Source organism: Moschus berezovskii, chromosome 20 (assembly GCF_049115385.1).
Source record: "Moschus berezovskii isolate FMDL1 chromosome 20, NW_MosBer_1.0, whole genome shotgun sequence".
Taxonomy (NCBI): domain Eukaryota; kingdom Metazoa; phylum Chordata; class Mammalia; order Artiodactyla; family Moschidae; genus Moschus; species Moschus berezovskii.
In genome coordinates, this window is record NC_142479.1 from 57,171,424 (window position 1) to 57,198,900 (window position 27,477).

The 27,477-nt window shown below is 42.7% G+C and overlaps 1 protein-coding gene across 3 annotated transcripts in view; it reads right to left on the minus strand.

Annotated features, from left to right (window-relative positions):
- Positions 1-9,248: 9,248 nt before the first annotated feature.
- The window catches only part of LOC129538528 (uncharacterized), a 50,938-nt gene continuing 32,709 nt past the window's right edge, over positions 9,249-27,477 (minus strand). For all 3 annotated transcript variants that reach the window (XM_088828566.1, XM_088828565.1, XM_088828564.1), the window contains 9 exons: positions 27,150-27,221; positions 26,546-26,620; positions 20,257-20,375; positions 16,257-18,064; positions 15,738-15,842; positions 11,092-11,135; positions 9,683-9,737; positions 9,459-9,601; positions 9,249-9,357 (listed from right to left, as the gene is read on the minus strand). In XM_088828566.1, the coding sequence (XP_088684692.1) occupies positions 9,249-9,357; positions 9,459-9,601; positions 9,683-9,737; positions 11,092-11,135; positions 15,738-15,842; positions 16,257-18,064; positions 20,257-20,375; positions 26,546-26,620; positions 27,150-27,221 (2,530 nt within the window). The remainder of the gene's footprint in view (positions 9,358-9,458; positions 9,602-9,682; positions 9,738-11,091; positions 11,136-15,737; positions 15,843-16,256; positions 18,065-20,256; positions 20,376-26,545; positions 26,621-27,149; positions 27,222-27,477) is intronic.

Consider the following 27,477-nt stretch of genomic DNA (forward strand, 5'->3'; position numbering starts at 1 on the left):
TCTAACCAGTTTATGTCCTGTCCACCCACTATGTCCTTCTTTTAAAGATTGTTCCCTGCCCTCTTCCTGTCTTATCCCCATTCCCTCCTTAACAAGCAGGATCCCTGTTCCCTGTTACACCAGTTCTCAAACTCATTCAGGAGGCAGGGTGTTTATTAAACAGGAGGGATGGGGGCAGGGCACAACCTTTAAAAGAATGACATAGCTCTTTGAGGGCTTATTTTCTGAAATGACCATGTGTCCTGGAGGGGAGTTATGCCTTTTGAGACATTCTGTCTATGGAATGTGTATCTCTCTAAATAAATCTACTTTTTACCTGTCACTTTGCCTTTCACTGAATTCTTTCTGTGATAAACATCAAGAACCTGAGCTTCATTAAGTCCTAAGGCCAGTTATGTGAACTCAATTCAAAGACAGTGGGTTCAAGTCCCAGCTTCTGGCTGGGTTCAAGTCCCACCTGAGTTGTATAGTTTCAGCTGGCAAGAGCAGTTCCAGGGCATGGGGCCATCTCGGAAACTGAGAGCAGCCATGGGAGAAAAACCCCACACAGAGTGTGGGCCATCTCAGAAGGCAAGAGGCTCAAGGTCTACCAGCAGTCAAATCCCTTCCATCTTGGACCTCACTGGTTCTAGCCAGTTTGTGTCGTATATTCAAGGACTATGTTTTTCTTCTAGAGATTGTGCCCTGCCCTCTTCCTTCCCATCTCATTTGGAATGTGTGCATTGTTCAGAACAATTCTTTCTGTTTTAGAACTAGGAATGACCTTGTCAACAGGTCCTATGACTGCTGTTTATTGATGCAGAATAAAATCATGATCATCTGAATTTATTTCTCAGGAAAAATAATGCTGTTAACCAGTGCTTGACGGTAGGTTGTTTTTCCTTTAACATCCCCTGGCTACTTCACATTGTTGTCTATGAGTTCACAAGAGCAGAGAGATGGTGGCACAAATCATAACATCTATTAGCTTACTTTGTTTTACGCTGATTGCGAAGTAATATCCTGAGAATCACGGTCCTGGTATGGTGACCCTATGTGGAGATTTCTAATTCCCAGTTGTTGTTATTTTTAATATAAATACTTCATACAAATACATGACAAAAAATTCAAAAGGTACAAGAGGGGATATGGTGCTGCAGCCTCCCAGTTTCCTTCTCTGAAAGCAACCACCATTACCAGTTTCTTCTGTGTCCTGGACATATTCTGTACCAGCATCATCCAATAGAACCATGATGATGGAAGCAGGCTACCTGCGATGTCCAATACGGTAGCCGTAAGCCAACCCACTCCAGTACTCTTGCCTGGAAAATCCCATGGATGGAGGAGCCTGGTAGGCTGCAGTCCATGGGGTCACTAGGAGTTGGACACGACTGAGCGACTTCACTTTCACTTTCATGCATTGGAGAAGGAAATGGCAACCCACTCCAGCGTTCTTGCCTGGAGAATCCCAGGGACGGGGGAGCCTGGTGGGCTGCCGTCTATGGAGTCACACAGTGTCGGACACGACTGAAGCGACTTAGCAGCAGCAGCAGCAACAGCAACCACATGTGACATCGGAGCTGTGGGGGCTCTGATGAATGATATCATTGTTCTTAAAACTGTCCTTAAGTCCATGTGGAACCCTTTTGTATTATTTTGTATTATTGCGCTTTTGTATTATTTATTTATTTGGCCATGTCTCATGGCTTGCAAGATCTTAGTTCCCCACTCAGGGATTGAACTCTGGGCCCATGGCAGTGAAAGCACTGAGTCCTAACCACTAGGCAGCCAGGGAATTCCCTAGGGTTGTGCTATTTTTTTTTTTTCAATCTGCGTCATAATTTAACCAAGGCTCAGACATAACTAGAAATGTACTGTTTTATTTCTTTTTAAAGATTTTTTGATATGGGCCATTTTTTTCAAGTCTTTATTGAATTTGTTACAGTATTGCTTCTGTTTTATGTTTTGGCCCCAAGGCATGTGAGATTTTAGCTCCCTGACCAGGGACTGAATCTTTACCTCCTGCATTGGAAGGTGATTTCCTACATTACCTCCTGCATTGGACCACCAGGGAAATCCCCAGGATTGTGCTTTTAGACAGCCTTCCTCCTAGGATATTTCAGGCAATGAGAATCTACCCAGTTTCAAATGGCATCTAGAGAAAGACATTTCAATACCTTGTTTTGATGTTTACTCTGTACAAACGCTTTCTTCGGTGAGGTCCCTTCGGACAGCAGTGGATACAGAATTCAGTATCAGCCAGATCTGGGTACAAGACCCACCTCCAAATAACATAATCCCTTTGCAGCTTGTGGAACAAATACAGTAGCATCATATGCTGACCTTTAGGAGCTTAGTCTGTATTTCACAAGGAATCATATGGGCAGAATGAAGAAATGATCTAAAAGTCACTCAAGAATATCCCTGAATCATCGCTGGGGGCAGGGCCTGCTCTTATATATTGGGGATGGGAAGAGGATGTGATTCTTGCCTTGTCAGCGTTCCTGACATAATAGAGAAAGTGTTTGGGTCTGCACACTGACAGACAGTGACTTTCACAATGCTCCATTCATAGGAGACACCTTTGAGAGTGGAAGGTGTGCATTCTGCAAAACCCTTCCTTCTGCTACAGAGCCAGGGCTACCCTTACCAACAGGTCCTATGGCAGCTGTTTATTGATGCAGAACAAAATCGCAATCATTGGCACACATCCCAAACCAAGACTCACCACATCCTGGGAGGGATAGAATCATTAGCCCTGATCCCTTATCTCTCACTACATCTATACTCATCTCACTGTGGGCGGAGTGGACTGTCCAGTCCCTGGGCTTGAACTTGGTCATGTGACTTGCTTTGGCCCATGGAATGGGCAAAAATGAGAGTGTGGCAGTTCCGTGCCAGGTTGGAGAAGGCCTGGTGATGCTTCCTCTCGTATACTTCACTTGGGGCAGCTGCTGCCTCTTCAGCCTGGGCCCCAGGATAAACATGCTTGGAAAAGAGCTACCTCACCTGGTCTGCAGACCAGCAGTGAGGAGCAGAGTGGACCCAGCCAGCAAAGCATTAAACCACAGTGGCCCCAGCCAAACCGCAGACTCGTGAGAATTGCTATCTTAACCCAATGAGGTTGGGATGGGTTTATTACATAGCATTATTGTGGCAATAACTGACCAATACATGTGCATACTCTTTTATTAGATTATAAATTAAGCCGCTGTAGTAAAGAGACGCTACACAATAGTGAGTTAAATAAGAAACATTTATTGATCTTTTGTGTACGAATCTGGGTAAGCAGCCGGGGTTAGTTTGGCGGCTCATGTGTTGGGGAGCCAGGCTCCACCATTCTTGCTGTAGCCCTCTTCCACCTGCAGCCTTCATACTGTGCACAGATCGGTCGTAATTTTCCCACAAGTCCAAACACACCGTAGCGCGGTGCCAAACCCTCTTTCCTACATCACCCTCCAAGAGCTGAAGCCTCACTCTGAACCATGTTTCCACTTCTGCTCCAGGCCTCGGGGCCGGTCTTTTTCTTGGATGGGTGTGCTCCCACCACGTCTGCAAGCTGCTGCTCCACTGCCCCCCCCAGGGGGTCTCAACAGCATCTCACTCTCACCAGCAGCCAGGCCTGGTGCTCCCCAGGAGTAGAGGTCCTCACCTCCTTGGGGAGTGCAAGGGGTGGGCAGAGATGTCCATTCTGCCTCCCAGTCCTCCTTGCAGCCGACATCTCCAACCCTCAAATCCCTGCTGACCTCCGGCCCTGAAGAAGCCAAGAAACTCTGCATCCCACACCTCCCTGGTCCCCTTGCTTCCATATCTCAGCACTTCAGTGAACACAGGAAGCAGGGGTCCCCATGCTTCAGAGGCTGACAGAGGCTGGAGGGGTGGGTATGTGGGTTTGGACAGTGACAGACTCTCTCCTGGACTAGCCAGGCTCCTCTGAGCCTCCCTCTAGATTCAACCTTGGCCCATAAAGACTTGAACAAACACCAACAGTTTCTAGCAGTTCAAGGCCACAGCTCTAGAATGACTCTGCTGCTGCTGCTGCTAAGTTGCTCCAGTTGTATCCGACCCTGTGCGACCCCATAGACTGCAGCCCACTAGGTTTCCCCGTCCCTGGGATTCTCCAGGCAAGAACACTGGAGTGGGTTGCCACTTCTTTCTTCAAAGCATTAGAGTGAAAAGTGAAAGTGAAGTCATTCAGTTGCGTCCGACTCTTCGCGACCCCATGGACTGCAGCCTACCAGGCTCCTCCATCCATGGGATTTTCCGGGTAAGAGTACTGGAGTGGGGTGCCATTGCCTTCTCCCAGGATGACTCTTCAGTTCAGTTCAGTTCAGTTCAGTCGCTCAGTCGTGTCCGACTCTCCGCGACCCCATGAACTACAGCACGCCAGGCCTCCCTGTCCATCACCAACTCCTGGAGTACACTCAAACTCATGTCCACAGAGTCGGTGATGGCATCCAGCCATCTCATTCTCCGTCGTCCCCTTCTCCTCCCGCCCCCAACCTTTCCCAGCATCAGAGTCTTTTCCAGTGAGTCAACTCGTCGCATGAGGTGGCCAAAGTATTGCAGCTTCAGCTTTAGCATCAGTCCCTCCAATGAACACCCAGGATTGATCTCCTTTAGAATGGACTGGTTGGATCTCCTTGCAGTATAAGGGACTCTCAAGAGTCTTCTCCAACACCACAGTTCAAAAGCATCGATTCTTCGGCGATCAGCTTTCTTCACAGTCCAACTCTCACATCCATACATGACCACGGGAAAAACCATTGCCTTGACTAGACGGACCTTGGTTGGCAAAGTAATGTCTCTGCTTTTTAATATACTATCAAGGTTGGTCATAACTTTCCTTCCAAGGAGCAAGCGTCTTTTAATTTCATGGCTGCAATCAGCATCTGCAGTGATTTTGGAGCCCAAAAAAATAAAGTCTGACACTGTTTCCACTAGCCCCCCTTAAAGTGCCTGCCTAGAAAAACCCCAGGCTGCCTAAAGAATTTGCTGTTTGTTCCAGCCAACACCTGAAGCTAGGAACTTTGTCTCCCAGCTGCTGGGACAGGGTCGGAGCCCACCTCTGATTAGCGTCAGTTAGCCAGCACATGTGGGTTTCACATACAAGACCAATCTTTCATCCTTGAAACGTAAACGCTTGTCCTTTCAGTTCTTACTCATCTGCACCCACTGCACAAGCCCTTCAGTTGCATCAAAACCTCTGGTCTGGCGCCCCATTTTCTTCTGGTTCCTACTTGGTCTACATCCCCATGTTGATCTCTTGGCCTGACTACTTTTAGGCCACCATCAAAGTACTCTTTATAGAACTCAAGCTTGGTCGTGTCTCTTTTCTCTGCTTAAAACATTATAGTCTGCGCTCTGTTTGGTCAGGTCCACATGCCTTTGCCAGGCCCTTCAGGAGTAGTTCCCTGCTCACCTGCACAGCCTCATCTGCTGTCCTTTCCCCGTTGAGCTCTATGCTTGGGAACACCAGACTGCACATGCTTCAAGCCCAGCCGAGATTTCATGCTTCTGACCTCTGTGCTATCCTCCATCCAGAATGCCCTTCCTTCATCTTGTCCTCCTAAGAAGCTTCTGTGTGGCTTTCTTCCTCTTCCTCTCCTCCAAGCCACCCTTCACATTTCCTCCTTTCCAGTCAACCAGGAACTGAACCACTTCTTGGTCCATTGCCATCGTCTTGCCAACACACTGTCTTCTATGTGTATCTTCGGGTGTCTGGGCCTCCTGTTAGGCTTAGGGTCCCTCATGGCAGTTACTTTGTCCCAATCAGCTCTTTCCCCAGCACCAGGAGCAGTGTCTGGCTTACAGTCCAGGCCCAGCTCAAGTTCTCCTTTTCCCATGGAGTCTCCCCAGCTTCCTCACCTTCCCTCCTGCGAGGCTTACAACTTTTCTGTATCACTTTTGTCCTAATCACACATTGTCTCATTTCATTATCTTTTAAAAAACGGCTGATTTCTCTGGCAGATTTCATCAGAATCAGTGAGATTTTTCATTCATTTGGTAGCTATCGGCCTTGTGTCTCCCTCTCCTGTCACTCAGCTCTCAACAAGGAGCTGGGCCCTGCGCTGGCTTGTCCATCATGCGATGGTGCCAGAGGCAGCCCTAGGCCGACAAGCTTTGTACCACCTGACCCTGGGCACTCTTCCCTCTTTCAAGCTCTCTCCAGGGATGTGTCCCTGATCCAAGGAGAGACATCTCACTCGCAGGCTGGCCAGGTGATGTCTCCGGGCTCTGGCAAAAACACTGCTCAGTCTAGGTCAGAGGACGAGATGGTTGGATGGTATCACTGATTCAATGGACATGAGTTTGAGCAGGCTCTGGGAGAGGGTGAAGGACAGGGAAGCCTGGTGTGCTGCAGTCCATGGGGTCACAGAGTCAGACATGACTGAGCAGCTGAATAACAGCAGCAACCTTTAGGTCAAGTCGGGCAAAACAGACTTTAACTCTTGGAAATTTTAATTTAGAAAACTGGTAGGGTAGCATGTGAGACCGATATAAAATTGTGCAAAGTTGAGGCAGTGTGATACAAAAAAATGATATCTAAACCTTGAGAGTCCCTTGTACCGCAAGGAGATCCAACCAGTCCATTCTAAGGGAGATTGATCCTGGGTGTTCATTGGAGGGATTGATGCTGAAGCTGAAACTGCAATACTTTGGCCACCTCATGCGACGAGTTGACTCACTGGAAAAGACTCTGATGCTGGGAAAGGTTGGGGGCGGGAGAAGAAGGGGACGACCGAGAATGAGATGGCTGGATGCCATCACCGACTCTGTGGACATGAGTTTGAGTGAGCTCTGGGAGTTGGTGATGGACAGGGAGGCCTGGCGTTCTGTGATTCATGGGGTCGCGGAGAGTCGGACAAGACTGAGCGACTGAACTGAACTGAACTGAAACCTCACTTTATGTACCAACTCTGAAATAATGAAAATGTCCCCAGATAGGAACCTGGAGCTACTGGGAATCCTGGTCCGTGCTTTGCGAAGCCCAGCAGCGCAGGGTCTCTACTCCCTGGTCTGGTCAACTCCTTGTCTTTGTGTCTACATCTCTTACTGAAATCAACCTCCCTTTCATTACAGGGTTTTGAGCGGACATGGGGACTTTCTGCTCTTGTGAACTAATAGTGTAACCAAAGCCCCTAGTATAGTACCTGGCGCATAGCGGGTGCTCCATAAACAGCGGCCGCCCCTTCCCCATAATTATTATCATCATCACTGTTATTGACTCTTTGGTGGCAACCAAAGGTTCCACACTTCTCTCACCCCTATTGGAATCTAGCAGTTCTGCGCTACAACCCTAACATATTTTTGCACATATGGCCTGGGGCACTTGAGAAAACCTACGTTCTTTTTAGAATTTATTTGTTTTTGGCTGCACTGGATTTTTGTTGCTGCACGTGAGCTTTCTCTAGTTGAGGTGCGTGGCTTCTCTTGTTGCAGAGCACGGGCTCTAGCGCGTGGGCTTCAGTAATTGAGTGGCGCACAGGCTTAGTTGTCCCACAGCATGTGGAATCTTTCTGAATCAAGGATTAAATCCGCGCCCCTTGCACTGAGGGGTGGGTTCTTAACCACTGGACCCTCAGGGAAGTCGTTACCGACATTCTTTAAACCCTGTTTCCTATCTGTCAAACGAGGATAACAAGATATGTTTCCATGGATTGTTGGGCTAGATAAGACCATAAAATGCCTAAACCAGGGCTGGGCACCACATAAGCCCAAATAGAACATGCTAGCTGATGCTGTTTCCTATTATTAGTATTATTGGTCATGCCCTTTAAACAAAGTAAATACTCATTGGCTGAAGTTACCGCCCAGAGAAAACATTTGATTTTCATTCTTGGTGAGAAATTTTGGGAGATGACCTGGGCAAGCACTGAGAGAACAGATGTCTTCATGCAGCATCCGGGAACTCATAAACCAGAAGAAACGGGTGGGCCGATCACTTTGCTTGAAATCTCATCCAACTAGCAGAACCTGCTGGGCTGTCTCTCAGGCCCACTGCTCCTCTGGGGGACTGTGAGCTCTCATCCCATGGTTTGCACCATTCTTCACCTTGTATTATTAAAGCTCCGGCGCTATCTGTGGTCCTTTTGGTAGATTATCAATTCTTGTTCATTCAGAATTTCTTGCTCATTAATATCTTTCTTTCTCCCTGACTTAGTAAATGCGATTCATTAACGATTTTCTTTGCAGAAGGACTAGAAAAGCCTTTGCACCTTTCCCACATGGCACTGTCATTACATCATCACTTGGAGTCAAGGCAGCCCTGGACACGTGTTGGGTGAGGCAGGAGTGGGTTTGGTTTGGTGCTGGAGGGAGCTGAGCAACACATGACTGACCCTCAAAGGGGTCAAGATAGGCTGGGGCCTGAGGAGGACCATCTTGGGTGCTCTCACATGTTTTTCTTTATCCTGCCCCTCTGGCCCCTCCCTGCTAGCTATTCAAAGTCTCAGATTTTTTGTTTTTTTTAAAGAAAAAATACAACCCAATGTGCATTTTCCACCAGCTTGAAGGGGTGGAGAACCCCCTACCAAGACAGGGAACACATCCGAACATGAGTTTGAGAGCTTGGGAGAAAGTCAGGCCTTGGTCCTGTGGTGGAGGGAGACCCAGTGATCCAAATATTCTGTCAGCCCCAGTGACTTACAAGAGGGGCCAGAAGTGGATGATCCTCCATGAGCAGGAGGTCAAGTGTGTTGTAAATAACTTGTACTTGATGAACCAGAAGAGAAAGCACCAGAGAAAACTGTTATTTGATTTAATGATCTATACCCCCTGAGGATGACCTGCTTTCCAGTTCCCAAGGGCTGGTTATACTGGGGAAACAAGGGATGCAAGCCCCCCTCCATCCTTGTATTTATCCTCTTCTGCCCGCATTTCCTCTGGTGGACATTCTGGCCTCCCTGAAGGAGTCCAGTTTCAAAAAAAAGCTCTGCTTTCTTCTTGCAGGCCCTTGATGCTGCTGCTACTGCTGCTAAGTCGCTTCAGTCGTGTCCGACTCTGTGCGACCCCATAGACGGCAGCCCACCAGGCTCCGCTGTCCCTGGGATTCTCCAGGCAAGAACACTGGAGTGGGTTGCCATTTCCTTCTCCAATATAGTGGTACATAAATACTCAACTATTGACATTTTAATTCCTTACCACAGGGTTAGAATTGGTTATGGATTTATACATTTTAATATGAGAAAAATAAGTATTTTACAAGTGACGCTGAGGGGCCAGTCTCAGAAAATAAAATCTGCAGGTGGCTTGCGGCAGGACGGGGCTCACTCTGTGGCGGTGTCGGCGGCCGCCTCACTCTCCTCACCCGCTGGCTCTTCAGCAGCTGAATCTGTAGCCGGAGGAGCCTCCTCTGTGGGTGCTTCAGGGGCCCCCCTGGGATGAGAAGAAGAGTGCCAAGGCATTTAGTCTCGAAAGGGGCAATTACACTTTTCCTCATCTGGGGCAAGAAGTGTCAATGGTCCCTTATCATTTACCCTGTATCCTTATTGAAAATCTCATCTTCTTCTGAAGACTCCTTGTCATGCAGCTTCTGTGCCATGTTTTTCTTGCGTGTGGCGTTGAGAGGCCTGTACATGTCCCGAAGCCAAAGTGGCCGCCGCCTCCAGAAAAAGCCCTCCTGGGACACAGAGAGCGACATGTTAGTTCTGCTTCTCCCCTGCTTCCTCTGGCCACAGCACTTGATCCTTCCCAGACCTACCTGACTCTCACTTGTCCCTGAGCTTCTCTTACGCAGCAGAAATCCAAAAAAGCCCCTTGGAGGAAAGCATACACAGTTAGCGCCACGGCCGCTTTCCATCTCTCACAGCTTATTTGCTCTGGTCTTAGCAGGACTAAATGGGACTTCAGTCAGCAATCACAGTGAGCAAAGTCACCGCAGATCTGGGGTCGTGAGAATCACTCCATGCATGCTGGCCTTCCAGAAGCTCTCCGGGTCTGTCCAAAATTGCCCCCCGCCTGCATCTCTGGGGAGACCTGTGCATGTGGCTTAGCGTGGCCTTCAGGCATGACTGCGGCCACACTCACATTTCTCAGCCCTCAGCCAACTGCCCTCATGCAGTGAAAACACTGCACAACCATGCTGGGCAGACGCACATTCCTTTCAGAGGCATTCCACACTAGCCCCCTTTGGACTTAGTCTCATGTGCTGCATTTGCGGGGGTAGGGGTCGGGGAGGGGAGGAGGTGCTTCTGTTTTCTTAGCTGCTCTGTCTGATAAACTGCATCTCAGCAGGTCAACCCCTAAGTCCAACTAGCAAACTTATCTAGCACTCTGACTTGCATATGCTAGGGTTGTCACTGAGGTGTGAGTGAATTGTGAAATCAGTTTAAAGGTTATGACCAGCAGGAAAATTCAAAAGTATTCTTTTTGAAAACAAACAGAATTGAAACAAAAAACAGAGTGCACAATGAGTTTGTATCAGAAACCACTTCTGTCCATAAAGTATGTGTGTACTGAGCTGTGACATAAAATGCAGCTCACAGCCCAAGCACAGGGTGATCACGAGGGGCCCTGGGTGGAAAGGTACAACCTTCTTTTTGATAATCACTAGCAGAGTGACCACGGGGTCAGATGTTTTCTCTTTCTCCATTTTTTTTTTTTTTTATTATAAAAGGAAAAGACAAACTACTGTCTAAAGTTTCTTCCAGTTAAAATTTTATGAGGTTTAGATAAAGGGAATACGGAGTGGGGGCTGAAAACCAGGAGGATAAGAAGGGAAGCTTTCCTGCCCCTTTACAGAAAGAACATATAATTTGTTCTACTTTTCATCAGCTTTGACTAAGGCTAGCCCCCAAATCTCTAACTTCCCTACCCCAGAGCCTCCAAGAAGACCTCTGACCTGGCCTGATGCCTACCACCGGCAGGAACAGGTACAACCGAAACCTCTCCCCGTCCACCCTCTTTCCTTAAAGAACAAGTGAAACCAGATGAATCCATCCCAGTCCTGTGCTAGGCCAGATTTGGTTGGGGAGCTAGTTCTGCTGATAAATTAGCGTAAAGCATTAGAGTAAATAAAGCTTCTTCCTGCCTTTGGTGAGGAGACTAAAACAGATGAGTTCTCAGCTCTCCTCTAGTTCTAAAATTCTACTTTAAAAGACCAATATTTACCTTCTGCTTCCTTCTTCCTCTGATGCTGTTCTATGAGAATAAATCTGTTTTAAAAGAAAACATGATCACAATCATGACAGTCACTTCCAAATCTTTATTCATTACTTTTTATTTTCAGTCTTATCTACCCAGTGAGTTGATAACATTTTTAAGGACAGGAATTCTATCCTGTTTAAGAATCTTTTGACTTTCCCATAGTACCTAACCTTGACTGTTGCATGCAGCTGGAGACATATTTTATGGGCCATTTTAGATCAAGTTCAACAGATAATTCCTAACAAAAAACTTTCAGAAGTAGGGAAAGAAAATAAAAGTATTGACCAGAAACCTAAGCACTGTTTAAAAATCAAGAACAGCAGGAAGAGGCCTATCATTACCATTACTATTGATCACTGTGGAGAAGGGGGGTCGTAATGAGTACAGTAAGAAAAATGGGAGAATTGGAAAGGAAGAGATAAACATATCTGCATATGGATGATGGACTTTAGAAGACCAAAGGAATCAACTGAAATTTTAAGTACTGTAAGTAATATGAGAATTCCGTAAGATGGCTTATGTACAAAATCAAGAGATCAACATATAAGCTTTAATAGCTTTCCTATATAGCACAAATAACTAGCTAAAAAATAGAAAAAAGATCCCATTTATAATATCAATAAGAATGCATAAAGTAACTAGGAATCAACTCAACCAAAAATGTGTAAGACTTATGTAATGAGAATATTAAAACCTTCCTGAAGGACATTGAGAAGAAATACATACATGGCATGGGATTCTATCTTCCGAGAAAACTGTAAGGAGGTCAATTCTCCTCAAATTAACCTACAAATTCAATGCAACCTTATTTATATCCAAGGAAATTTTTAAACAAAACTTGGTGAGGTGACATTTGGTAGAGAATATATGCAAGAACACTTATGAAATGTATGAAAAAGAAGATCAAAGAGCAGGGCCTTACCCCAACAGATATAAAACTACATGTTATAGAGTAATTGGAGTTAAGCAGTATGATATTGAAAAGATAACTGGATCGAGAGAATAGAATCCAAGTAAAGATAGTATTTTAGACAGGGGAGAAAGAATGAACCATTCAGTGAAAGATTTGAAAACAAGTGGATCTTCACGTACTAGGGAAAAAGTTAGATCCCCTACCTCAACCACACTAAAAATCAAATACAGCAAGTTCTAGACAGATTATAAAAGTACTTGAAAATGATGATTAGAGATGATTTTTATGTCATGAGGTGACAAAGGCTTGGCTAACAAAACCCGCTGCACACGAGTCATGAGGAGAGGATGGCCCAGTGTGGTGGCGGGCCGTCAGTGCCTCTCCTACTCTCCTCAGCCCTCACCCGCTTCTCCCCGGATTGTCTGTCTTCCTGCTGATTTATAAAACCCCTTGGAGTTCCTTAGTGGTCCACAGGTTAGCACTTGGCCATTTCACTGTGGTGGCCTGGATTTGATCCCTGGTCAGGAACGAAGATCCTGCAAGCACAGCATGGCCAAACAAACAAAAACACCCCCCACCACAAACCGCTTTATAATAAATAAATATTGGCTTTCATTGAATTTCAGCGTTTCAAACCTCCCGTTGTTTCTGTCTCTAAGGAGACAAGACAAAATAGCAGAGTAGGGAGCACAAGCTTTGCAGTCGGGTAATACTGGCTCCTGCTTTTGGTTTGACCACTGGGGCCTCATGCTCATTTCCTTCCTCTATGAGGGAGCGACAGGAATACCATCCTCACAGGACTGTGGCGATTGAGTCAGACAATACACAGAAAATTCTTCATCTTCCACTTGGCATGAATCAGTGCTAAGTTGGTGTCACAGACCAGGTGGTCAGATCCATCAAAGACTCTGCTTGTGGTACCGGGCCCTGAAGCTGCTTTCCTGCCACAAGATTATTAAAATACTGCTTTTCTTCTAATACTTTTATGCAGTATTTTTTTTCACATTTATGGAAACATGTTTATTTAAGGTGAGAAATGGGGATCTGCTATTATTCCTCCCCCCTCCCCACAAATAGTCAGGCAGCCTATTTGATTATCATTTATTCATTTTCTTCCACTGATTAGAATATTAAAACATGACAAATATCTTAAGAACACATGGGTCTATTTCTGGACTCTCTACGCTACTTCAAATAAATATTCCATTGCATTATTCCTCACTGTGGAACTCATACAATGCCTCATCTCTGTTCCGTCAAACACCATTAGTGTCTGTCATGGGAAAAACATTGCACAGTCCCTGTCCTCAAAAACCTTGTAAGTGGGGAGAGGAAACAATGAAATGGTATAAATACAAAGGCAAGGTTAAACTACATGGAAACTAAAAACAGTAAAAAGAGGATATTATAGGACTTCCCAGGTGGCACTAGTGGTAAAGAACCTGCCCACCAATGCACAAGACATAAGAGATGTAGGTTTGATTCCTGGGTTGGGAAGATCTCCTGGAGGAGGGCATGACAACCCACTCCAGTATTCTTGCCTGGAGAATCCCAAGGGCAGAGGAGCCTGGAAGAGCTACAGTCCATGGGGCCACAAAGAGTCAGACACGACTGGAGACTTAGCTTGCACATGTAGATATACTAAACAAGCAAAGGCCATATGCCACCTGAAGATGCAGAGGGTACAGTCTGGGCAATGGCCAACTGCTAGCAAGCTGACCCCATGCTAAGTCCCCAGACCTCATGTTAAGTCCCCAGCCTTCTAGGCTCAGAAATTACTCTTCCCCACCAAGAGAGAACTCACATCTTCCTCTTGTGGCAGTTTCACTTTATCAATAATATCACAGGACTGATCAAAAATCAGAATGCCAAATTCTTACTTGACAACGAAAAATACATTTGTTCTACAGACAGGGCACCTGTGTCTACACAACCAGAGAATTAAAATTCTGTAGAGACAGGCCTCCAAGGCACACCAAAGCACAACCACACACTCAAAAGGCTACTTGGTGAGAACAGAATTAGAACCAAAGGAATCAGCTGAATCCCACATTAAATGGAAAGGCCTGTGGTAGCCAGATGCTCTCAACAGGTGCAGCCTGGCGATGGGCCTGACTCCAGTTATGCTGCCTCAGGTGCCACCTCTTCTCTTGGACAAGGTGAGGCTGGGCACTGCTGGTCCCTCTTCACCTTTTCTGTACTTTCACTACTGACCAGCCTTCCTGCAGACGGACACATTTCTCTCTAGCAGGTAACACATCATGTCAGGTTTTATTCAAGTCTGACAGACCAGGAAGCCATTGGTCCTTACACTGCTCTGCTTCTCTGCATGAGGCTCTTAGGGAGCCACCTTCTAAAGAACTGTTTACCACTTTTGTAGGTTCTGAGGTGAGGGGACTGCTTTGCTGGGGCCCTTAAGAACTGTTGACAGGCCTCATGGGACTAGGGTCAGGAGGGCTGGATTATTCAGGGAAGTCTATTTGAAGAAAGATGAACTTGAGTTGGCTTTTGAGAGTCACAGGACTCCCACAGGAGTAAAATAAAATAAAGGAGTAAAGTAAAATAAAGGAATTTATTTAAATGAGCAGGCAAAAGCAGGAATGGTATGGTGTAACAAGCACATGGTGAGGGGCTGCTTTGGCTGGAATGGAGGGCTGCCAGGACAGAAGAACAGATAAAGCAGATTGACTGGGTAGAGTAGAATCAAGATGGTTAGCTCACTAAAATTGTTCTTTTGGACTTCCCTGGTGGTGCTGTGGATAGGAGTCCGCCTGCCAATGCAGGAGACATGGGTTTGATCCCTGGCCCAGGAAGACCCCACGAGCCATGGAGCAACTAAGCCTGTGTGCTGCAACTACTCAGCTCCCACACATAAAGCCCGTGCTCTGCAACAAGAGAAGTCACCGCAATGAGAAGCCTGTGCACAGCAAGGAAGAGTAGCCCCACCACTTATCTCGACCAGAGAAAGCCCGCACAAAGCAACAAAGACCCAGGGCAGCAAAAATAAATTGATAAATAAGATTATAAAAAATAAAACAAACATGTTAAAAAAACCCCAAATCTCCCTCTTAATGTTAGCAACTGCCTGTTGGGGAAAGTAAGAAACCATTATGGAACTGAATGCAAGGTAAGGAGGAAGATGCTACTCTGAACGTGACATACTTCAGGGTGGCCTAATGCAGGGCTCTAATGGAACCTATTTACACGATGCCTAACACACTGGAGAAGACAGCTGCTAAGGAGATCTAAGGGACTGATAAGATCACACTTCTCTCTACTAGCCGGGTCCTTTTAGCCCTCCTAGGGTGACCGATAGCTCCGTGAGGGTGGAAATGATGTATCTATCATCACAGCAGCCAGCGAGGAGAGAAATCAAGGTAGCATGACGGTGACTGTGAGCACATCAAACCCACAAGGTGTTCTGAGTCAAAGAAATGTTACTATCGTGTCAACTCTGGCTTCTTATAAACTTAACTGGTCAGAATAGTCTAACGGCTTGTTATCTTGGATTCAGTTCCACAGATAACTCCTGGGAGTGGAGCTCCTGTGAAAACCCTGGGAACAGACTCTTCAGTAAAAGAACAGAGTATATGTCAGTCCTCGTGACTGAAGAGGAGTATCAAGTACTGGCAGGTGGAAAGGTGGCTTTGATTTTTCCGGTTGGGGGTTCTGAATCTGCATTAATAATCGTCCTTACCTCAATGAGACAGAACATTATAATCAAAAACATCACTACTACAGTCACAGATATCGCCAAGATGAGTTTGTTGTTATAGCCATAACCTGGAACTTCTTTTGCGAGCTAAAAAAAAATAAATACATAACAAGTTTTAAAAAACAGGGAGCTGGAAAGGATGAAAGCTGAGTATTTTTAAACCTATTCTAAACAATAGCTAACTATTTTGAAACTACTAGAAGACGCCATCCTTTTCAGGTGGATAGCTTTTAGAAGAAGAAACCAAATTTAAAGTTATGGATCTCATCGTGAGCATTTTCTTCTGCAATGTATTTATCTTGTGTGTCATGTCCTCTTCTCACCTACCCTAGGAATAGTGGCACACTCTCTGAATGAGCAGAGTGGGAGGTCACTGTCTTAGCCAGCTTGGCCGAGACAAGAGACAGACCAGGAGCCCCAGGTCTTCCTGCTTGGGCACTTCAGTGGCATGTCCTGAACTGAGTGGAAGTCCGGGTCCCATGTCTCAGGCATGGTCCTCACCTCACTGGACTCCTGTTCCTTCTGTTCACTCTGGGCTTCAGTGCTCTCATTGATGTAGTTCTCAGTTTTCCACTGGTCCGTATCCCATTCTGCCTTGGACACCTTTATTTCTTGCTGCTCACTGAGCAGCTTCATCAAGAGGCCTGTTCTCGAGATGAGTTTGGCACAGGCCAGCTGCACGTGGGTCTCAGAGCAGTCCATTTTCAAAGTCCGGATGACGTGAGCAATGAGCTTTCTCACGTCGTTGTTGGGGATGAGGGGCCGTAGCTGCTGGTTAAGCTGACTTTCAAACTGATCGCCTGGGGATGAGAGCACCGGGAAACTGGCACTTGGGGGCTTCGAGGCGAACTCAGTGCCCACGTTGTGGTACTCCCATTGTGTTTCGTTGGTGTGGTGAACAGGTGGCATGAAGTCCGCAGCAACGGTGGACTGTGCACTGGAGACATTCTTACGGGCAGTGATTCCAGGTCTGGATCCTTTTGGCACAGTAATGTTTCCCGAAGAGATAACTGCTTCAAAAACATGTGGAGTATCGTTCACTGAGCTCGAGCTTTCTTTAGGAGGGTCTGAAAGAGAATATAATTCTGAAAAACGATTTTCCTGAGGATCCAGTAATCCTGAAGATGAAAATGCCTCTCGTGGAGGGGAATTGATGAGACTCCTCACGGCAGAGAACAGAGGCCTTCTGGCCAGCATCATTCTATTGAGTGAACCTTTCTTTCTCAGCTTTCGACGTATTTTGGCCTTTGGTGTTCTGTGGGCCACCCGAGAGCGAGTTTTATGGAAGAGGTATTTTTTTCTGGAATGCGAGACTGGTTTGGAAGACTTCATGTTTCTCACTCTAGCATCAGCATCTTCTAAAACGAAAATGGTGTAGGATAAGTCTTTTGATTTGTTTTTAACCTCAGGTTGGGGTTTTGGAGGGAGGGGGTCAGAAGGCCTGCCCCGAGAGTACTGTTTCAGGAAAGAAGAGACAGCTGCCTTGTGTTCCTTTATGAACGAAGGCTCTGTGTTGAAGGAGTTCCCCACTAACTTCCTGGGCCTCTGCACCATGTCCAGCTCGTCCAGCTCCCTGGGGGACGGCCTCCTGAGCCTTCTTTCTTTGGCAGTGTTCTCCACAAATGACTGGGCATTCTGTTTCTTCTCGCTGCTCTCATCTCCCACATCTTTGAAGTGCCTTTTCTGTAGGCCCCTTGGGTGCTTGAGGACCCTGTTCATTCTCAGCAGCCTTTGCCCTGGGCTCTCAATCTCGGCTAGGCTGTTTTCCTGTGGTTGGGCGGTTTCCAGTTTCTTCGGAAAGATCTGGCGTTTAAATTTGGGACCCAAAAGGTTGGCACGGATAAGCATGGCCGTTTTTTCTTTCTTTTTAACCTCATCAATTTTTTCTTGAATTTCTGCATCTAACAAGTTTTCCAGAAAATAGAGTTTCCTCAATTTATTTTTATAAGTCGAATTGTTGTATATAGGCTTAACAGAAGGGTTCTTTGTATTGTTTTTGAAATGGCCCAGTGGCATATCTCCCTCACGGGAATTTGTAAAAAGAAGTTGAATGAAGGGCAATAATGTTGATTCAACATCTTCTAGATTTCCCTCTGAGAAATAAGGCAGTATGTAATTCAGTGCGCTGATCACATCACTTTCATCAGTAAAGTCCAGCTGCTCGTTCATGAAGGCTGACAGGCTGACAGCACTTTTGTCTGAGGATGCCTTCTCGGGTTCAATAGTCAGCTCTGTGCTGGTATTCTTCTTCCGGGCTTGTAACACCTTCATGAACGATCCTTCTGCATTCCCTATAGATGTATTTTCATCTGTCAAAAGAGAAGAGACTGGTTTTGATAACTGAAGACTGACGGGAGAGCTTTTGGTCAGTCCACAGTCATGTATCCCAGACAAATAAATTAGGCATCAGCAAATGTTTGATTGCCACTTGGAAGGGAGAGAAAGAAACCCAAACATAAGCCAATGATTGACAACAATAAAAGGTGAAAAAAGATATCTTTTGAAAAAGTAACCATCTACTCAGAAGATTCTGTGGCATGAAATATAGTCATATTTAGGATCACTCGACTGGCTCCCAAGGGACAGGCAGGAAGACAAAGATTCCTCTACTCGGAGCTACAGTGACTCCTCGTGGTCACATACCCCATCCTGCCCTGCCTCAGACGCAGAGGAGCAGAAGGTCTCCCCTCTCCACCTCCTCAGTGTACTTGCCTTCTTACTACTATCACAGGCGACCATGACCACAACTGTTGCCGACAGGTCATCATCCAAACGTGTCTTTCACCCACCCATCGAGTCCTTTGCTCAGTCCCTGCCTCCATATATTCCAGCCCCTAGAACAGAGGGCTCTGTGTCCAAAACTCTTACGTCACCCTGGCTCTTTGCTGAAATTTAGGCAGGGATCCATTAGCTAACAGATTTGCCAGCCCATATGCCAGTGTGGAATGTCCAACAGATCAATAGAATAATACTTGAAGTACTATAATGCAGAAGGGAAAAGCAACTTCTGTCAGTTGCCTACTTTGCTTTCATTCAATTTCACTTCTAATATTTCCAGTGTTTTTGGAAACCATTCAAAGCTTCTGACTGTATGAAGGTAATATGTACCATTGTGTTGCTGGGCTTCTCTTCCAAAAGGCTTAAAAATTTTAGTGGTGGTGGCAAGGGTCAAAGGAGGATGTAAGGGTCATGAGAGAGGAGGGGCATGGGTGTGCAGAGAGCCTAAAATCGGAGACAGGAGATCTGGGTACTAGGCCATTGCACTTAATACCTCGGATCTCGCTTTTCCTCATCTGCAAAAGGAGATTAAAAGTGCCTTTTCTGGCCCACTTCTGGGGGAGAAGGGAGTAATATAATTGGTAAAAACAATTGTTTTGAGGAGTTCCCTGGTGGTATAATGGTTAGGATACAGTATTTTCACTGCCATGGCCCAGGTTCTATCCCTGGTCAGGGAACTGAGTAGCCAAAATAAAAAAAATTTTTGAAAAATAAGCAAAAATTGTCTTTATATAACTAACAAAGTGTTATTATTTATGATGTGTTCTAGACCATTGATAGACACCTGTATTCAAGCTATCTGGGCATCAAAGCACATTTTGGAGGTTATCATGTTAGTGCCAACAAATCTAATATATAGAAAAATAGTCAGAAGCACCTGAATGTTTTGTGGATAGAAAAGTTTGAGATTCAGAACAAGTTCAGAGCTGGACAGTCTAAGAATAAAATTGCTCTTCCCTGGTGGTGCTAGTGGTAAAGAACCTACTTGCCAATACAAGAGATGTAAGATATGCAGGTTCGATCCCTCGGTTGGGAAGAACCCTTGGAGGAGGGTATGGTAACACACCTCAATATTCTTGCCTGGAGAATCTCATGGACAGAGGAGTCTAGTGGGCAACAGTCCATAGAATCTCAAAGAGTCAGACATGACTGAAGCAACTTAGCACACACACAGCATACCCATCCTTTAGAAGAGCTAGCTAGTAGCTTCTGGTAGTGGAACCAGAAACTCTCAGGCTCCAGGTAGGCCATAAGACAGCATCACTTGTACTCTTTTATAATATTATAAAAATAGACAAAATATCAAAAATATGTTTACATCTATCCTATAAGACAAAGGATACTTGAGACCTAATGTATATAGAATCAGTTTACAAAGGATGCACTGTATGAATAAGTTCTCATTTGCACACAGCACAGAATACACTGTATGGCCATTCGTGTTAATGCCCTTCCCCCTTCCATTCCTTTCTCTTGTTCTTTTATGTATGTATATCAGTTACGTTATTAAGTTAATGTAACTAAGCTATTATTAGCTTAATAATTTAACCAAGAATCTGATTTTTAGTAAGAGAGTAGTTCTTAGAAATTTAGGGATGTGGAACTCTGAATAAAAATAATGCAATTACATTATTAATTTTAAAATTTATCATCACTGGTTAAAAATAAAAATGAAAGAATTAGAAGAAAATTTAAAAATCATCATCAGGCAATTCAGACTCACCACAAAACGTGATGTTTGTCAGGCAATCACTGTCACAATGCAGTTTGACTGTCTTGCAGACAACCTCAATAGTATCTTTAAATTGGCAGAGGCAGCAGGCCATACGGATAGGTAAGATCCTATAAATGGAAACACAGAGAATCAAATTTGTGGTAAAGGAGTTACTCGAGTAGGTGGAAGAGGCAGGCCAAGGCCACCACAGGCCAGTGCAAAAAGGAGTTAGTTCTTGGGGCATATGGATTGGAGAACTGGATACAGATCAGTTGGCCAGTTGCTGATCTTGACTGTTGAAAACAAGTATAGAGGCCAGAGGTGCCCAACAGAAGGATTAGGGTGGCAGTGGGGATGGTATACCTAGAAAAAAGGGAACAAGGACTAGAACTGGGTGACATTGATCTGTAGTTTAATTCAGAAATATCTCCTTCCAACCCAAAAACTTCATTTTGGGTTGACAGTACACAGAAGTAGGAAGACTTCTGAGAAGAATCTGAATAAGTCCCCAACTTCCGAAGTCTCTTTCTCAATTCCTATTTATGAGTAATAAATACATTAGAAATTACTCTAGGAATAAAAAAACATTGTGTGGTTTAACAATAATAGAGATCTCATTGACCAAATCAGGATAATCTGAACATTCAAAAGAATAACATTATCATTATAACAAGTTATAATTAAAGAAGAGTACATGAGTTCATAATGATATTCAAAAAGAAAAGTGAGGGAGCTCTCCTTTATGGAATAATAACAGGTAATAAATGCGAAAGGAATGATAAAATTAGGAAAGTGTAATTTTACAACTATCAATGTAATAGTTGATTCAGACAAGTACTATCATTGATGCACTGCTGGATGAAGTGTTGTCTGGAAGTAGGATCTTCACTGATCCCAAAGTTCAGCCCACGTATTATTTATCAATTACCAAGGGGGAAAACAACTTTACAATGGAGACATATGTAAGATATCACCTTAATCAAGTGATCAGACTTAGCACTGGGCCACTTGAAGTGATGAAGTAGGAAGGATACATCACTTATATAGTATTCTTCTCCAAAATGTTTACTTTGAATCTAATGAGGAAACAGACAAATCCAGATTGTGGGGCAAATTACAAAACAACTGACTTAGACTTTTCAGAAATGCCAATGTCATAAAAGATCAAAAAAAAAAAAAGTAGGGAAACATTCTACATTAAAGGAAACAAAGACATGACATGCAATGCCTAGTCTTTGATTGGACTCCATATCAAAACAAAACAGACTTAAAGAATATTATTGGCTTCAGGTCAAGATGAAGTAGCAAGGACCCATTTAACCTTTTACCTGAAACAATGAAAAAATCAAACAAAACTTACGAAAAACAGTTTTCAGGAAATTGGACCTCAGGCAATCAAGTTCGGTGATCCCCAGGAGATGGGAGATAAATGAAGTGACCTTTATGATTGCTCTAGCTTACTTCTTTAAGAGAATTTCCAGGTCATGGTACAGGGGAGAGAAATCCTGGCACACAGACTCCCCAGCTGAAGAAATGGAGCTGAGAATCTGGGAAAACCAAGGTGGTGAGAGTTCACAAAGCAGAGTACTAGAGGGTAAAGAAGTACACAGACAAAGAACTCTGGAGATATGCAGAGGAAGCTCTTAAGTATTCAACAAAGTATTAGTCACACAGCATTTGTGTGAGGAATTAACTGATGCCAGGAAAAGAACCACATGAAAGGATTAATAATAAGAATAACTGCAAAATTCTGGACAGCAATGATCCTTCAATAAAAAATAAATTAAAAAAAATTTTAAGTAAAAAATAAAGATTAACTGGATATCACACAGGGTTGGGAATAGTATCTGTTCCTACAAGTCAGAAGAGAAAACCTCATGGTACACAGAAAGTACTTGTCTCAGTAGTTGCAAATAATGAATTCTAGACTAAAGGTTACTTGAAGTGCTACCTAATGCATCTTAAAAGCTAGACCTAAAAGAATAAAATTGTTCTGAGTAACTTAACTTTACCCAAAACAAAGCCCAAGCGTTTTTTTAAAATATATATAGCACACAATAAGCTAAAAATTCACAATGTCTAGAATCATATGAAAAATTACCAGGCATGCAAATAAGCAGGAAAATGTGACCTATATTGGGGAAAAAGCAATCAATCAAAACTAACTCACTATCGATACAGATATTAGAATTAGTAGAAAAGGACATTTTAAAAATTATATGAAAAAGCTGACTGGCTGACTGCTGGCTGACTTAAAACTTAACATTCAAAAAACTAAGATCATGGCATGTGGTCCCATTACTTCATGGCAAATAGAAGGGGAAAAAGTGGTAGCGGTGACAGATGTTCTTTTCGTGGGCTCCAAAATCACTGCAGACAGTGACTGCAGCCATGAAATTAAAAGACACTTGCTTTTTTGGAAGAAAAATTATGACAAACCTAGACAGCATATTAAAAGGCAGACATACCACTTTGCCAACAAAGGTCTATATAGTCAAAGCTATGATTTTTCTATTAGCCATGTATGGATGTGAGAGTTGGACCATAAAGAAGGCTGACCACTGAAGAATTGATGCTTTTGAATTGTGCTGGAGAAGACTCTTGAGAGACCCTTGGACAGCAAGGAGATCAAATCAGTCAATCCTAAAGGAAATCAACCCTGAATATTCATTGGAAGGACTGATGCTGAAGTTGAAGCTCTAATACTTTGACCACCTAATGTAAACAGCCAACTCATTGGAAAAGAAGGATTGAAGGTAAAAGAAGAGGATGACAGAGGATGAGATGGTTAGATTGCACCACTGATTCAATGGGCATGAATTTGGGCAAACTCTGGGAGATAGTGAAGGACAGGGAAGCTTGGTATTCTGCAGTCCATGGCGTCACAAAGAGTCAGTACAACTTGGTGGCTGAACAACAACAACATACGTGAAAAAAGTTGTAACAACTGTATTTCATTTGTTACAAAAGCAAGACTAAAGACTGAAAATGTTAAGTAGAGGCATGGAAGATGTAAAACCGATCCAAACTGAACTTCTAGAGATTATAAAAACAATGTCGGAATGAAAAAGATACTAGGTGAGGTTAATGGCATATTAGACACTGCAGAAGAAAGAATCAGAAAACATTAAGACATAGTAATAGAAACCCAAAATGAAACACAAAGAGTAAAAAAACAAAACAACAACAAAAATGAACAGCACATCAATGAATTGTGCAACAACTTCAAGTGACCTAAAATATGTATACTTAGAGTCCACGAAGGAGAGGAGAGATACAAAAATTTGAAGAAATAATAGCCAAATTTTTCCCACATTGCTAAACACTATAAACTGACAAAGCTGAGATCAGTGAACTTTAAGCATAAGAAACATGGACAAAACTACACCAAGGCACAAATAATCAAATTGCTCAAAACCAGCAATAAAGAGAGAAATTTTAAAGCCATCAGAAGAAAAAACTATGCACTACATACAGAGGAACAAAGATAACAATGACAGCAGATTTCTTGTTGGAAATAATGTAAAAACATACTAAGTGGATTAACGTAATAACAATGCAAGTAGTGAATTGAATACTATCAGGCTAGAATTCTATACCCAGATCTTTCAAAAATAAAAGCAAAATAAAGGGTATCTCAGACATACAAAAGCTGAAGAATTCATCACTAGTCGATTTTCATTGTAAGAAATGTTAAAAAGTATTTTTAAACAGAAGGAAAATGATACCAGATGGAATCATGGATCTACACAAAAGAATAAAAACACTGTAATTGGTAACAGGTAAATATACAAGATTTTTCTTATTATTTAAATATCTTTAAAAGATAATCTATTGTTTAAACAAAAAATAATATAGTGTGCTGTTTATGACATAAGTAAAATATATGAAAACAATACCACAAAGGGCAGGAGGGAAGAAATGGAAGTACCCTATTGTAAGATTCCTATACTATTAATGAAATTGTATAATTTGAAGATAGACTGTGATAAGTTAAAGATGCATACTGTAAACTATCAAGCAATCATCGAAATAACAAAACCTGAGTTATAATGAATTAGCCAACAAAGGAAATAAAATAATAAAATGTACTCAGTCTGAAAGTAGGAAGAAAAAGGAAAAAGAAAGTACAGATGGGACAAATAGAAAGCAAATGGCAAGACAGTAGATTTGAATGTAGTAATATTAATAATTACATTAAATGTAAATGCTCTAATCACCCTAATTAAAAGAATCATCACACTAGACAGAAAAGCAAAAGCCAACTATATACAAGAACCATCTTCAATAGAAAATAAAAGTTTAAAAGGATAGAAAAAATTATTCTATGTTAACACTAATGAAAAGAAAACTGGAGTGGATGTATCACTTTAAGACAAAGTCAGTGACAAAGCAGAGAATATTATCAGGGATAGAGAATGTTACTTCATCATGATAGAAAGGTCAATTGATGAAGAAGACATTACCTAAAAAATTATCCATTCGGTAACAGCTTCAAAATATATGAATGAAAAATGAGAGTGGCAAGGAGAAACAACAACAAAAAAACCCTATAATTACAGTTAGGGATTTCAACATTCCTCTCTCAGTAATTAACAGAACAAGTAGATAAAACATCAGAAAGGACTAGAAGACATGAACAACACTATCAACATACTTGACCTAACTAACATTTATAGAACACACCACCCAAATAAAGGAAATCAGTCCTGAATATTCATTGGAAGGACTGATGCTGAAGGTGAAACTCCAGTACTTTGGCCACCTGATGCAAAGAACTGACACATTGGAAAAGACCCTGATGCTGGGAAAGATTGCAGGCAGGAGGAGAAGAGGACCACAGAGGATGAGATGATTGGATGGCATCACCAACTCTATGGACATGAGTTTGAGTTAGCTCCGGGAGTTGGTGATGGACAGGGAAGCCTAGCATACTGCAGTCCGTGGGGTAGCAAGGAGTCAGACATGACTGAGCAACTGAACTGAAGGTGTGTAATAAACTGTCACAATAAGGACCTACAGAAATAGTTTTTTAAACTGCAAAAAAATAAAACCTGACCCCTTCCCTCACAGCATACATGAAAATTAAATGGATCATAGACCTAAATGTAACTATACAACTTCTGGAAGAAAACACAGGAGAAAAATCTTTGTGATTTTGGATTAGGCAATGGGATCTCAGAAGAAGACTTCTTAGGTAAGACACAAAAAAGCACAAACCATACAAGAAAAATTGCTAGGGTTCTTCAAAATTTTAAAACTTCTGGTCTTCAGAGACACTTTAATAGAATGAAGGTAAATCACAATCTGAAAGAAGATATTTACTAAACACATATCTAAGAGAAAGGACTTATTTTTTTCAGTGCTCTGTAAAGTATTCTTAAAACTCAATATAAATATCCAATTAAAATGGATTTGAACAGACACTTCATTTTAAAAGATATCTGCACATGAATCACTCAACAGTATCAGCTATTAGAGAAATGCAAATTAAAGCACAATGAGATTTAACCACACACCTACTAGGAAGGCTTAAATTTTTTAAAACAAATATAAGGATCAGGTGAAGATGTGGAGCAATCCCAACTCTCAGACGCTGCCAGTGGGAATACAACACGGAACAGCCACTTTAGATACCAGTTCAGCAGTTTCTTAAAAAATTAAATATGCACTTAGCATATGATGCAGCAATCCCACCCTTAGGTATTTTACCCCAAAGAAATGAAAATATACATTTGCACAAAACATATGCTCACACATGCATGTGACTATTTTTAGAGGTTTTGTTCATAATAGCTGAAAAACGAAATAGCTCAGCTGATGTTCATCAACTGATAAACAAACTATATACCCACACAACTAGAATACTACTCAGCATTATTGCTGAGGGATGAACTACCAATAGGTGCGACTGCATCAATAAATCTCCAAGGAGACTGGCTAAGTGAAAGGAGTCAAAAACAAAAAGGCTACATACCACATGATTTCAGGTATAAGATACTATGGAAAAGGCAAAAGTATAAAGACAAAACTCAGATTGGTGGTTGCCAGGTGGTAGGAGGAGGAGACTGACTACAAAGGGACATGAGGGGTCTTTGGGGGAGTGCAGAAGTTTTCTATATCTCAAATGTAATGGTGGCTACAGAACTATAAGTCTGTCAAAACACATCAAACTGTATATTTTTAAACAGTGAATTTTATTAAATGAAAATTATACATCAATAAACTTAAAAAAATAATAAAATAAACCTAAAAATACACAATCGAGTGAAAATAAATATAATAAAAATCAACTTACAGTTTTTCCAATTCAAGGGTCATCATGAGAATACTTTCAATTGTTGTAAGTGACACTTGTGTTGTTCCCATGTCTCTGAAGAAGCCCAAACATGTAAGATATAAACATATAATATAAACACAAATTCTAAACTTAAAAATTTTAACATGTGATTACTTCAATTCTGACTTCTTAAATGCCCTAGATAATTCCAGAGAACTCCTACTGGAGAAATTTAAATTTGCATCATCAAATTAATGACCCTGGTGCTGAACAGCAAATCTTTATTATCCTAACTTCTCATTTTCAATTGCATCTACCTCTCCTGATAACTTTGTTTTTAAAATAATGTACCCCTCATTCCTTTTTGCTTTCTGGGATAAATAATATTCCTACATGCATCTATATGTTCCATATCTATGTGTGTTCTTCAACACTGCTGTCTTCCTCTGCTGGCTGTCTTACTCATATACATTCTTTAGCTTTTTTCTTTGCCAATAACTCTTGTATCAATAACCTAGTTAAAATTTAAACTATGACTTTTTAGCCAAAATACTCAACCTGTGACAAAAATAAGAAAGAGCAGAAATCATCTCAAGGGCCATGAAAATGCTGCTATACTCACAAATATTTTAATGCCGGCAATTTAAAAAGATACGAATCTTCCACTGCTGTCAAAGGATTACGATTGAGAATTCTGAAAAATGGAATGGAATTAAAATTGTCCACATTTTCAATGACATCCAAGAAAGTTTACATTCATGTTTGGGGCATATGGAACTTGGTAAAAAAATAATCTTTTTCTGTCTACCTATAAATCACCCTTAGAATCCATAAAGCACTATTCCTTTGGGAATTACCCAAGTCTCTAGATGATAAGAAGGAGAAGAGAAAGAGAGGGAAAAAATAGAAAAATAGTGGATAACAAAGAAAAAATACGCCAAAGAACTTTT